Source organism: Ahaetulla prasina, chromosome 2 (genome assembly GCF_028640845.1).
Source record: "Ahaetulla prasina isolate Xishuangbanna chromosome 2, ASM2864084v1, whole genome shotgun sequence".
In the NCBI taxonomy this organism is placed as follows: Eukaryota; Metazoa; Chordata; class Lepidosauria; order Squamata; family Colubridae; genus Ahaetulla; species Ahaetulla prasina.
In genome coordinates this window covers 279292433-279306960 of record NC_080540.1, presented here as the reverse complement: position 1 = coordinate 279306960, position 14528 = coordinate 279292433, and the positions used below count along the sequence as shown (strand labels likewise).

General features: G+C 37.8%; 1 protein-coding gene across 6 annotated transcripts in view; it reads right to left on the bottom strand.

Annotated features, from left to right (window-relative positions):
- Positions 1–14528, bottom strand: part of CPLANE1 (ciliogenesis and planar polarity effector complex subunit 1) — an 83367-nt gene that overhangs the window by 47028 nt on the left and 21811 nt on the right. For all 6 annotated transcript variants that reach the window (XM_058170113.1, XM_058170110.1, XM_058170112.1 and 3 more), the window contains 10 exons: positions 13154–13318; positions 11315–11467; positions 10458–10686; positions 8691–8830; positions 7501–7709; positions 6730–6894; positions 3229–3367; positions 2237–2346; positions 1302–1463; positions 468–576 (listed from right to left, as the gene is read on the bottom strand). In XM_058170113.1, the coding sequence (XP_058026096.1) occupies positions 468–576; positions 1302–1463; positions 2237–2346; positions 3229–3367; positions 6730–6894; positions 7501–7709; positions 8691–8830; positions 10458–10686; positions 11315–11467; positions 13154–13318 (1581 nt within the window). The remainder of the gene's footprint in view (positions 1–467; positions 577–1301; positions 1464–2236; positions 2347–3228; positions 3368–6729; positions 6895–7500; positions 7710–8690; positions 8831–10457; positions 10687–11314; positions 11468–13153; positions 13319–14528) is intronic.

Sequence of the window (14528 nt, the reverse complement as noted above, 5' to 3'; positions counted from 1 at the left end):
GTCAAACTCAAGACCCAAGGGCCAGATCCGGCCCATGGGGTGCTTAAATCTGGCCCATGGGGCCACCCTGGAAACACCAAAGGACCAGCCTGCAATGCCTCTGCCAGTGAAAATGGAGCTTGTGAGGACCGCACGCAGCCCTCCTGAACTTCGTTTTCACTGGCAGAGGGTCTCAGGAGGCTGTCCCAGCCAAAAACGGAGCTTGGGAGCCTGTTTTCACTGGCAGAGTGTTTGTTGTCACTTTAGATGCACCCCCAATACGAGTGATGTCATGCTGGCCACGCCCCCCACACCCGCAAGGTCAAACACAGCCCTGATGTGGCCCTCAATAGAATCGAGTTTGACACCCCTGACTTAAAGACTATAATTCATACCATGAATTTATATTTGCATTTTTGAAGGAACTTTTTTTTAAAGAAAAAATACTGCTTTACTTTCATTATTTTTGTCTTTCTCATACACTGTACCTTTAACTGTGCAGTGCCTAAGTCGTTGATATAGATCATTGTATTTATCCCTTAGTGAGACCCTCACATCTTCAGGGCTAGGAAATGCTTTTACCAAAATTTCTGCCACCTGTACAAAACAAACCCAGCATGAAAATAGTTTCAACTGCTTCCAGATATTTGATCAAGTTTCCAAAAATCAGTTGCACGCTTGTAAAAACAAAGATTCAAAGTTATGTAGATAGTTCACGACTTACAAACACACCAGAACACGAATTGCTGTTGTTGTTGAAGCAGTTGTTAAGCAACATGTCCATGTGACTACTTCACTCAACAACCATAATCCCGGCTGCAACCTCCAATGTGGAGCTGAAACCCTCCATGTGGAGCTGAAACCCTCCTGGCAAACAGCCCTGTCCTCAAACATTTCTGCGAAGGTTTCCATGCGTGAAGGGGAAACTCTTCAATGGGCTGCCAGAAGAATTGAAATCCTGAACATTTCAGCAGTTTTCCTGCAGTTCCACGAAGGATTGAAGCTCCCCTCCACCCACCCACCCCAATTGCAACCTTTCTTGATGGCTTCCCCATTTACTGGGGAAGCTGGCATAGAAAATTGCAAATGGCGATCACATAATTGCAAGTCACTTGGCAATTGATTGTAAATGTGAGCCCGTAGCCAAGCACCCAAAATATGGTCACACGACCAAGGAAGGGGTTGGCACAAAGTTTTACAATGGTTGGAAGTGCTTTATAGGCCTTAAAGTATACCTTCCAAGGTTGTTTTAACTTTCAATGGTTGTTAAACAGATTAGGAATACCTGTATGAAAAAAGCTAAACTCTTCAATCCTACATACCTTTTTAATTGGTGGTAATTCTCCAATAAGGCTCAGAATGATATCCTGGACAAGTTCTTCAATGTTCATGAATCTAGCAAAAGGAAGAATTCGGCAAGCCCACTCCAAAGCATTGACCGAGTACTCAACTATGCAAGCATCAAATTCAATCCCGTTGAATTCCTAAAGAAAGAACATCTTGTAATTGGCCTAAAAAGTTAGGTACATGGTTACTGTCATCTCAAACTACATCAGATCTAAACCCATTTTTAAAAAAACCCTGGTCTACCATAAAAATATGTGTAATATTAAGACTTTTGAATAAAGCTAATACCAGTATTTAATATTTGAATAAAGCTAAAAGGACTATTGACCTCAGCTCATCCTCTTGTACTTCCTTTTATGAGTAGGTTGGATTTAAACCTACAGATCTGCCGTTGTGGTGTATTGTATAAACTTTGACTATTATTATTAAAAATATTTCTGGGCAACTTTTAATATAAAACCCATCTCAGGGCTGCTTACAAAAATGGAATATAGTATTAATAAAGCCGATGAGAATAAACATATGGTTATGATTATTTGTAGATGAAATCCCAAGTAGAGTAGTCAGATATTTTAAGAGATAAACTTAAAAAGGTAACGTCTGTGGAATCTGAGGTAAGATGGTACTTCAAATAACTGGGGGATTAAAAAAATGGACCTCTCTCTCATTTAAACTGACTTAGCTTAGATTTTGTTATTAGAAAGAAGAAAAAAGGTCAAAAGATAATCGCCAATATATGGCACTTAAGTTGTTTGTTGAGGTGGGCAGTTATAGAAAGAGAGGGAGGGAGGGAGGGAAAGAGAGAGAGAAGGAGGGAGGGAGGGAGAGAGAGAGATGGGGAGAGCGAGAGCAAGAGGGAGAGAGAAAGAGAGAGAAGTATGACTTAAAAGATTCATGTTATTTTAATTACATTCCGGTTTTCCAAATTCTCTCTTGCCCTTTGATACCGTCTGCAACTATCAGACAATCTTTCACGAACATGAAGCATCCAACACAATACACATAATTCTCGGAAGCATCCTGCAAAAGAGACACACAAAAAATTCAAAGTGGAAAATAAGAACCACTTCTATATTTTCTCTTAAAATGGTTTCTTTATAAGTAACAGCATCTGCAGGCAATCAGTGTATTCTTTTAATGGCTGTATTGTTTACTATCATCAGCTTCTTCACTTTCCTTCTATCAATTAACCTTAACTGCGGTGTGTGTGTGTGTGTGTGTGTGTGTGTGTGTGTGTGTGTATCTTTTTAAATTACTTAGCTTTATATTTCTATACTAATAAAGTTAGCTATCTCACACAGAGAATGATGTAAGGATAAAATGGAAGAAGCATTATGTACAACACCTTGCCTTCCTAGAAGATGGTATATAAATTTATCAGATGAAAATAATTTTTAAAATGTGTCCCCAGTAGATAAAGCCTTATTGTATGAGGTATCAAAACTAGGACTGAGAGCCTAAACTTTTCATTTTATAGCAACAGAACCAATCTATGCTTATTTACAGATTATTTACCCAACGTATTAACGACAACTCTTATGAACATTTAAAATTTGCCCTTTCACAAGTGCCTTGTGTTGGAAGATCAATAAGATATACTGAAAAGGAATGGAATATCAGAAAAAACAGCCAACTAAATTGCTTTCATTTTACAACCCAATTTAGTTCTCAGCTTATTAAAATGGAAACCTTTTCTTCTTTTAGCACACAGACTCTCTACTTGAACGGGCCAGGAAACTAATTTTCTGCCTGACAGCAGAGGAATATGCAAGGAGCCAGATGGGAATCTCCCACAGCCTCTGAATATACTATTAAACCTAGATTAGATGAAACTGTCCTGCATTTTTGGCTTTGCAGTTTGTTCTTCTTTAAACACATACTGGAATTTGTGCAGATACGCACCTATAATTTTACATGAAACAGCATCAAAGTTATGGTCTCCAAAAGAAGAAGGCCTTAAGAATACAGATTGATATTTGGAATACTTGAGCAAATTTTCTGGAAGATCACTTAAAGGAGGAAGACCACCTTTTTTGTGAATCTGCAATGAGAAAGAGGGGGGAGGGGAAGACAGAGGAAAAAGGAAGACACAATATAAATTACAACACGGCACTGGAATGTTTTAGGTAAAACCATCTGCGTGACCCTCTTATTATTTGTTCCTTTACTAAGTCAGCAAGCTAAGCAGAGAATCTTTAAAATATGATCAGTGAGTATGAACTACCTGGTTTACCGGGTCACAAGTTCCTGGCTCAGTCTGATTTTCACCATTCAGGGTCAAGGACTTCGTCAACTTCCGGACCTCCGAACCTTCCGCCGCGAGCTTAAAACATATTTATTCATCTGCGCAGGACTGGACTAGGTTTTAAATTTATATGGGTTTTAACTGGGTTTTATTGTGTATATTGTTAATTTTAACTATTGGGCTATGTTGAATAAGTTTTTTAATCTGATGTTTTATTTTGTATCCTATATGTATTTTTATTTTGCCTGTGAACCGCCCTGAGTCCTTAGGGAGATAGGGCGGTATATAAATATGAATAAATAAATAAATAAATAAATAAATAATTCAGCTTGCTGCATATATTTTCTTACAAGCGCAGTTTGTAAGCAGTTTGCATGTGTAAGGGGGAAGCGAGAGGGCATCTCATAGATTTGATAGTGAATCCAGTTTACGAGTGTGTGTACCTATTACTACCACACTAGGGATTACATTATGACAATAAGACCTAAATCAGATTTATATATATTTATATATATATACGTTTAAGAATATTTGAAACTTGATTCATTTTATCCTTGATCACAATGTAAAGGGACTTTTAAAATAGCAATGGACCTGTGCTATATTTTTATTTATTTATTTATTTGATTTTTATACCGCCCTTCTCCCGAAGGACTCAGGGCGGTGTACAGGCAAAAATAAAACAGATAATACAATGTACAATTTAAAATGTAATTAAAAAACTTATTTTAAAATTAGCCTGAGAAGTAAAAATATACAATAAACTAAAAACCCCATTTAAAATTAATTAATAAACATTTAAAATTAATAAAATTCAATTTCAAGCCAGCCCCGCGCGAATGAAAAGATGTGTCTTCAGTTCGCGACGGAATGTCCGAAGGTCAGGTATTTGGCATAAACCCGGGGGAAGCTCGTTACAGAGTGTGGGAGCCCCCACAGAGAAGGACCTTCCCCTGGGGCCCGCCAGCCGACATTGCTTGGCGGACAGCACCCTGAGAAGTCCCTCTCTGTGAGAGCGTACGGTTCGGTGGGAGGCATGTGGTAACAGCAGGCGGTCCCGTAAGTACCCAGGCCCTAAGCCATGGAGCGCTTTAAAGGTAGTAACTAAAACCTTAAAGTGCACTCGAAAGGCCACAGGTAGCCAGTGCAGTCTGCACAGGAGCGGTGTATCTCCCGCGCAGCTGCATTCTGGACTAACTGAAGCCTCCGAGTGCACCTCAAGGGGAGCCCCATGTAGAGAGCATTACAATAATCCAAGCGAGAGGTAACGAGCGCATGAGTGACTGTGCACAAGGCATCCCGATCAAGGAAGAGCCGCAACTGCCGAACCAGGCGAACCTGGTGGAAGGCCCTCCTGGAGACGGCCGTCAAATGATCTTCAAACGACAGCCGATCATCCAGGAGGACACCTAAGTTGCGCACCCTATCCTTTGGGGCCAGTAACTCACTTCCAACAGTCAGCTGCGGCTGCGGCTGCAGCTGACTGAATCGGGATGCCGACATCCACAGCCACTCCGTCTTGGAGGGATTAAGCTTGAGCCTGTTTCTCCCCATCCAGACCCGTACGGCTTCCACACACCGGGACAGCACTTCAACAGCTTCATTGGGGTGGCCTGGGGTGGAGAAGTACAGCTGGGTGTCATCAGCGTACAGCTGGTATCTCACCCCAAAGCCGATCTCACCGGCTTCATGTAGATGTTGAACAGAAGGGGCAAGAGGATCGACCCCTGCGGCACCCCACAAGTGAGGTCCCTCGCGGTGACCTCTGCCCCCTGTCAACACCGTCTGCGACCGGTCAGAGAGATAGGAGGAGAACCACCGATACGGTGCCTCCACTCCCAATCCCCAACCGGCGCAGCAAGATACCATGGTCGATGGTATAAAAAGCCGCTGAGAGGTCTAATAGGACCAGGGCAGAGGAATAACCCCTGTCCCTGGCCCTCCAGAGATCATCCACCAATGCGACCAAAGCTGTCTCCGTGCTGTACCCGGGTCGGAAGCCGGACTGGAACGGGTCTAGATAGACGGCTTCATCCAGGTATTGGGATAGCTGTCGCGCCACAGCACTCTCTACAACCTTCGCAACAAAGCGAAGGTTGGAGACTGGACGATAATTACCCAAAATAGCTGGGTCCAGGGAGGGCTTCTTGAGGAGGGGTCTCACCACCGCCTCTTTCAAGCGGTGGTGAGTAATCACTTGCAAGCATTTTCAGTAACAGAGAACTCCTTTGTTTTAGTGACATTTTGCAAAAGAGAAAAGAAAGATTCACAAAATCAATACACATCTGTGTTTAATAAGTATTATTTTTTTTTAGTGAAGCTTCTTTGTTTCCGAATTTTAAAACTGTATCTTGAGAGTTAAAAAATACATAGGGAAAAACTTAAATTATGTTGGCTTGGTAATAATAATAAAAAAAGAGTGGCAAAGCATAGTTGTTTCTTCATCATCATCTTATGTGTCTGCTAATAGCTAACCAGGGGCCTTTTTGCTGGTGACCCATTCTTTATTGGGGAGGGACAGCACTCATGATCATTTATTGGGACACTGTGAATGTTCGGTTGGGCACTGGTCTTTCTCAGAGAGGTTCTGCTAGCCTTGAAGAAGGGAGTGGTATATATTCTTTAAGAGATCACCGCCAGATCCAATCATCCACAGCAATCCAATCTACAACTCTCCTTTTTGGGAAAGTTATAAAGAAGGTGATTGGGCTGCGACTACATTTCTGCATTAAGAGAGGTGAACAGCTTGGAATTTACTTCTTCAGAAATACAGATGACCAAAAAGGCTTCTGCTAAATTCCAATTATTTCCCACTGCTGGGACAGTCAAGTCATTTCAAATTTTGCTTTCACTGAAACACAGTCAACTTGGAAATGTGATTATATTTGCAGACAAATTAGGACATACAATTTTAAGATAATCTAAATAATAAAAAGGAAACAAACCTCACATGAATCATGGCATATGCCTGCCAGACAATTATTATTTAAAAGAACATATCTGAAAGTAACCTACAGGGTAGCAAAATTCTAGATTTAAGGTAGAGAACAAACAATAAAACCCAGAGTTATCATAGAAGCCTATGAAATATATCAAATCCAAAAAAGTTGTCTTCCATATCTTATCATCACTCTGTATGCTATTAAAAATAAATGTACCTTTTGCATAACTCTTCGCGTATGTTTCAGCCGTGCAATATACCACTGAGCAGCAGCAAAAGAACAATGAGCAGCCCGGAAAAGAAGAAGAATCCGCTGAACAATTCCAGATATTCTCTGTCTGCAGTCTCTCTCTATTCTTAATGGTACATCAGCATATTCTTCCTAGATTATTATAAAATTTAAAAGCTTTACAATATGAACATTTCCAAGAAAAGTGTAAGCCCAAGACAAACTACCTCCCTAATTCCTTTGATTTACTAAAGTGTGGGGGGAAAAAGCACTATAGTTTCCTAGTATTTACAAATATGTTTTATGATCAAATAAATATAAATAAATATATATACTCAGATCTATATGTTCTATAGTGAAAATTTAGTTCATAGGGTTAATGTACTGCAAGAGAAAGAACTATGCTAAGCCAAGGAACCAAGCTCTTTGAATAAATAAATATAGGCACAATATTTGATATAAGAACAAAGGTACCCTTTCCTCCACAGAAGGAAACTGTTTATCTACCTTTGAGTTCCTATATAGTGGATTATATAGTGTTCCTTTGCACACTTAGGAAACTGGAACAAACACACAAAAATGTAAGTAGTATTGATTCTGTACAAGAACACCTCATAAATTAATACATATATACCTACAGTGTATAAAGCTAATATTTCTTTGAAAAAACTAATCTGAAACATAATAGAAAAAATTAGCAAGACAAAAAAAACACATTTTTTAATGTTCACGCAACACAGAGATGCATGCTTCACTCACAAATGTTGGCTGAGGACAGTATAAAGGTGGTGCTGGGAGATATAAGCCATTAGGAACCAAGCCGCAGAATTTTCTACTATGATCCTTGGCAAAGTCCATCAAAACCTGAAAGGTTTCTGACAGAATGTCTGCTTCTGCCATAACAGCTGCTTTTAATATTTGTTCTACTGAACTAAAAAGGGCATTTGCATCTTCTTCTTCAATAGGATCTAAAACATGCAAAATAGCAGAGATAATAATAAATATATAGTTAAATGTAGGTATATATTTTAGTTCAAAATGATAACGATACTGAGCTACTAATATAATTTCCTGAGACTTTTGCAAACGAATGCATTTCATTTCATTCAGGCTGTATTCTGCATTCTGAATGTTATAGTACATATGATAGTTTTACTTTCAAAGTGCTGCCTCACTTAATTAACATGGCTAAGGATCTTTGCTAATGCCAGAAGAATTTTATTCAGAATTTTGATACGTCTATCAACTGCTGTATTTGATCCAGAAGAAAAAATTGTGGAGCCTTTGTGTTGTCTCACGCTTAAAATTTTTAACAATAACAATGTCAACTAGAATAAAAAGATTTCAGTATCTGTTTTATAACAATGGCTTATTATGTTAGTTATAACAGTCAATATATTTTCAGTCAAACACTACAGGGGTGCAACACAAGCATAAGCACAATATTAAAGAATTAAATATCCAAAAAATCTCCAAAAAGCATTCATATAGACCAATAAAGTACCAAAAAGGCTTCAGTGAAAAAATGACCAGCAAATGTGATATGTTATCTGATGACACCTTCTCAATGAAAATGAATGGTCATAAAATGAGAGCTATTAAAGTAACGTGTGTGTTTCTGAAAATCTTTAGAAAATGATCGAAAAGTTATTAAAGACATGGCAAAGATATATTAAATACTTGAAGAAATATTTTAATTCTATAAATCTAGTTCAGGAATAAATACATTGATAAACATTTTGTATAATAATATTTCATCATTTGGAAGCGTTGATAGCAGGTTGCTGCTTGTAAATGTCTATTAAATAAATATGTATATGAGGAAAGGCATAAAAAATACCTAAGGATATTTCCAGCTGTTTCCTAATGTGGAAGTCACACCATTTGCATGAAAGTATTACCGGTAGAAATATAATAAAAAAACAAATTCATATATAAAGATTGTGCACCTGTCAGTTGCTTGTAATTAAGGATTCCTTGATTTGCTGTTTCACTGTTGACAGGCTGACCCAAAAAAGATTGTAGCTTTTCTTGAAAAATGTTTGTTGGAGTCAAGTGTAATGGCAGGAATAATTCCAACTTCCCTGACCTGAAATTGTATTAAGAATAACAAGGTGACTTACTTCAAATTATTCTTGAAATGGTCTCTGCTTAGTCACACCGGGAATATACTCAAGGGTAATCAAAAATAAAAATATTGATTAAAGCAAATGATATTTGTCCCATTCAGTATAATATGGAACCCTCTGGAACGAACTTCCCCCTGGCTTGCGCCAAGTACCTGATCTTCGGACCTTTCGCCGCGAGTTGAAAATGTATTTATTTACTCACGCGGGGCTGGCTTAAATTTTAAAATTTAAAATTTCTAGATGAATTTTAATGGGTTTTTTAGATTTTAAATGTTTTTAAATTTCCGGCCAATTATATAATAAGTTTTTTAATTTTGTTTTAATTGTATATTGCTTGTGTTTTTATTCTGGCTGTAAACCGCCCTGAGTCCTTCGGGAGAAGGTCGGTATAAAAATATAATAAATAATAATAATAACAACAATAACAACAACAACTCTAAAAGAGCTAATATTGCCCAATTAACACCAGCAAAATAAACCTATTTTGGGGCGGTTTCCTTTGAAATCTTAGATAGAGATGTTTCTTACTGACCTGTAAGATTACTGCAACTATCACTTCATACACTGTAACTGTAAGGACAGAATGCCCAATTGCCATAGATTACTTACACAATATCTGCTGGGTGGCAGAAATAGAGATGATATCCGTAACTTTACAAGGATTGTAATCTCTTAATAATCTGTGCTTAAAATATCAAAACTATCTCTAAAAGTTGGATTCTTTATCTAGGGATCAGCTTTGAAGTTTCAAGATATACAACGAATCCCAAACAACCCAGCTACTTACTGTAACACATAACTGCTAAGAGCCCAAAATTTATGTCTGAATTACCGCACTGACCAAAACCATACTGTAGTTACTTAACTATCAGTTACTGAGTAACCATAATTGGTTGGGTTGAACATGCTATGACAAAACCAAGTAATTGTGTGTGAGCTACAGCTTCATCACACAATGTGCTACAAACCTTGTATCATAACATGTCACTAAAATGGAACCAACAGTGATAGGAAAATACTACAAAAAGAAAACTGCTATTTTTCTGTCACTTCTCTCTGAAGTGGTCCACCAATAGTTCATGCTTTATATTTTTGACAAAATTCTGCTAGATTTGTTAAATATTACCTATTTTAGATTTACTAACACACACACATACAGAGAGAAACACAGAGCTTCTATATCTATCTATCTATCTATCTGTCTGTCTGTCTGTCTGTCCGTCCGTCCGTCCATCCATCCATCCATCCATCCATCCATCCATCTATCATCTATCCCATCCATCCATCCATCCATCCATCCATCCGCAGTGGTTAAGGTGCTAGCTCACGAGCAGGAAATCCAGGTCCTTGTCATCCCTTAGAAACAGAAACTGAATTGCCCTTGACCATTATAGTATGTTTCATAACTTTCAAATGGAGGCCTTTATCCTGCAATAAATAGATTCAGGATTATAATGATGCTGGTATCTATTTACGATAAATATCTATTCATGGTAAATACTATAATACCAATTCCTGATAAATAACTATACATTACTGTTTATACACACACACACACACACACACACACACACACATATGACTGACCTTGCTAAGCTTTTATTACTTTGACTGTATAGTTGATAAGCCACTCCGATTGAAACAGCCATTTTCCAGTCTCCAAGTTTCTGGGCTAGCCACACTGCTTCTGGAATTAGTCCACTGATGAGCAACAAATCAAGAGTATATTCTACAGTCCAAGTACTAGATAGGCCATTATCCCTAACTGCGTCGGTGACTCTGGAATATTGCAGAGGAATAATACGAAGGCACCCGTCTATAATTTAAAAAAAAGTAGTTGTCATGAGTTTATTTTCTTATTAAATTGCTCAATGGCCAATCCTTTGCAAGCTTACCTAAAAATAAGACCAAGTGAGGTCTGAGCCTGTTTTCAGATAAGCTGAACACAGCTATCAGAACTGTAGATCAGGGGTCTCCAACCTTGGCAACTTGCTGGTTGGGGAATTCTGGGAGTTGAAGTCCGCCAGGCTTCAAGTTACCAAGGTTGGAGACCTCTGCTGTAGATCATTTGCATCAGATATTCAACCCACCAAACATCCCTCTTTTCTCTCAGAAATTTAGATCACTACAATTTTCAGTTCTGCAAGAACAGGACCTGTCACATTGGATGCATTTTATGGGAAGAACATTTTTCATTTAGAGAAATGTCAAATACAAGAATTATGCCATTTGTTGACTTAAAAGAGAAAAGGAGCAGCAGCTAAATAGACTAGATAAATTATACATTAGGAAATAACTACAAAATACTATCCAATAATATCCAATCCAAGTTTTGTGCATTTCTATAGGGCAGGAGGGGGGAGATTACCTCTCAATACAGCTCTGTCACTAAGGCAGTAAGCAAGCTTCAGTATCAACAGCAAACAAACAATATCAAAAGGTACCTGGCTTGATATGAAGTGGCGGTAAGATACCAACACTGTGGGGAGGAAGTATATAAATTGGCTCATTAGTGAAGTAGGCTGCCATGAATCGGGCCAAAGACTGAACCACTGCCAGAGCAGCTTCAGTGTGAATATCTTTTATCCATTCAGCATCTAAAATGAAAATTCAAAAGAGTCCGAGGTAACTGAATGAAGTAAAAAGCTCAAAATAGAATAGAATAGAATAGAATTTTTTATTGGCCAAGTGTGATTGGACACACAAGGAAATAAAGTTATTACTGTTCAGAATGTAAGAATTCCTTGGTCTTTCAGAAACAAAAGCCCAAGACTGCAATCTTATACTAATATAAGTCTTAAGAGGTTTCGAATAAAGTGGAAGAACGTTGGACCATGTGACCGGCAAAGGAGTTAGGGGAGTGGGACTCTTGGGGTTTGTATAACTGAGAAAAGAATCCGGAAGTTTCAGTTTTGGAATTTCACTCATCGTGTGCCAGTTTCCTTAAAGAACTTTGAAAGACAATGGCTTCAGAGTTTTTTTTTATGCAGAAGAGGTTTTTCTGGAACCCTGACACTTAATGGAACTTACTTCAAATAGAAATAATAACAAAAGTAACAATAAATGATTTGATATAAGTGCTGCCCAACTCCAAGACAATTCTGGGCAGCTCACAATAGGAAAATAGAGTACACAATGAGTAAGAAAAAACAAAACACAATAAGAACAAGCAAAAATAAAGTTCAAAATTGTGAATTCACAATGTCACAAATATATACATCCTACAAGGGGCTCGTCAGGCTAGCCAAGGGCATGTGGGAGCAGACAGGACTTTAAGACTTTCTGAAATGCCATCATCCCACAGAGGGCCGGTGCTGTTGGGATAGGGCTATACTGAACCCCCAAATAGCAACATGCAAAATATTTGGAAGCAAACCGTTTTAAATTTCAAATTTCACCTTGTTTTGATGCAAGACAATCAGTGTGCTTTAGAGAAAAAAGATTTGTAGCAGGTACGCTGATAGTTACCACAAGATTTTAACCATTTAAGTTTTGAAAACACTGTACAAGTAGTCCTCGACTTACAACAGTTCCTTTAGTGAGCATTCGAAGTTACAATGGCACTGAAAAAAGTGACTTATGACCATTTTTCACACTTATGATCTTTGCAGCATCCCCACGTTCATGTGACATACATTTGGATGCTGGACAGCTGGTTCATATTTATGACGGTTGCAATGTCCCAGGGTCATGTAATCCCCTTTTGCGACCTTCTGACAAGCAAAAACAATGGGGAAGGCAGATTCACTTAACAACCGTGTTACTAATTTAACTGCTTTATTTATTCACTTAACAAATGTGGCCAGAAAAGTCATAAAACAGGGCAAAACTCACTTAACAAATTTCTCACTTAACAACATAAACCTTGAGCTCAATTGTGCCCATAAATTGAGGACTACTTGTATTCTTAAACCAGATTTTGGGGAGATTCAGGATGGAAAAAAGAATTTCAAAGCAAGCAAATAAAAATGCATAATATAATTCAAAGCAAATGTTCTAATATCCACACAGAAATGATGAACAATGTATCAACAAAAATAACAAATCTGCAACATATATTAAATATACTTAGTGATGACTCATTCAGTGTCAATTAGATAGCGCTGAATGAGACCTAAGGATGGTCCTCGAAGTTGCAACTATCACAGCGTCTCAGTCACATGATTGCAATTTGGGTGCTTGACAACTGGCTCATAATTATGACCGTTGCAGTTGTGTCCTCAACTGAAAACTACTTGTATATGTAACTTGAGTGATGAAAGAAGAATTCTACATTTACATACCTGTCATAGCATCTCGGTTTCTTACAGAAATTTGGTTTCGTTTTAGAAGTTCATATACCAGATGATCACATAGACCCTGAGCCTCACTTATATTATAATGATACAGATGGCAATATAAAATAGCAAGATAATATCGGGTTTGAAGAAAGGGTATTCTTTTTCCTCCTATATTTAGAAAGAAAATAATTGGACAAAAGCTAAAAACATAAATCCTAGCTGTATAAAAATAAACCCTATGCATATATGAGTGCAAATCTAGCTCTCGGATCCATATTCATAAGTGAAAATAGGAATACATGATGCAAATACATTTTGCAATACATTTGCAATACAGTACAATACATTTCATTTGAATCATTTGAGTAAACAATAATTTAAACAAGATTGATTTTTTAACTTCAGTTCTTTAACAGCATTATTGAAAAGAGAAATTAACATAGGCAAACTCTTTTGAATCCCAATGTGGTAGCTTAAAACAATTAAGATTAACTTTTAATAATCTGATTTTTACTTCTGGCTTTTTCTTAGCTGCACCAAATGCTGTATTACTAGATTCTCTGTGTCTGCATATAAACAATAACAAAAGTGTGAGGCAGTTTTAGAAACCTCTCATTCAGATATGTACACATATAACCTTTATTTCTATTTCACAAAATCTTTCTCTCTCCCTATGTTTCCCCAGGTAATCCCAAACCCGTTTAGGATAGGAATACTGTGGTGGAGCTCTACCTTTCTCTCCAAACAACATAATTACTACTTTAAGAGGCTATATAGGCAGAGTATGAAACACAGATTAAAGAGAAAATGGTGTGATAGGTTGACAAGCACACAACTATTCTATGGAAGAGGACACAAAACAATTGCTATGGTGATGACAGGAGAGTGAAAGGGAATTCTAAGGGGTGATAGTGTAGGAAGCATCACACGTAAGGTGCTTAAGGACTACATGCTGTAAGATTATTAGCTGAAACTACACCATACTGATAATTTGTATACTTTTATCTTGCCTCGCTATGCTGGACGCAGGCCTATTGTGGAACAGGAGCACGATGAAAGGAAATTGAAACTTGAAATAAAAAGAAATACCAAATTATTAGCTAAAGAATACCCTTCAATACACAACAGCAGATGAACTGCACTGAAGGGTATTGAAGGAATTTGCTGAAGCTCAGTTAAGCTCACACCTTAATATGCAGGTAGTCCTTGCTTAATGATGTTAATTGAAATTGGCAACTCTTGTTGCCTTATTCCTTTTGTGCAATATCACCTTTTTAGATTATAAATAAAAAGAACCACACTGGTTTACCATCACTGACTTTATATATACTTCCAAGCAGTGGTACTATTCAGTCGGTTCTATCTGGTTCAGGCAAAC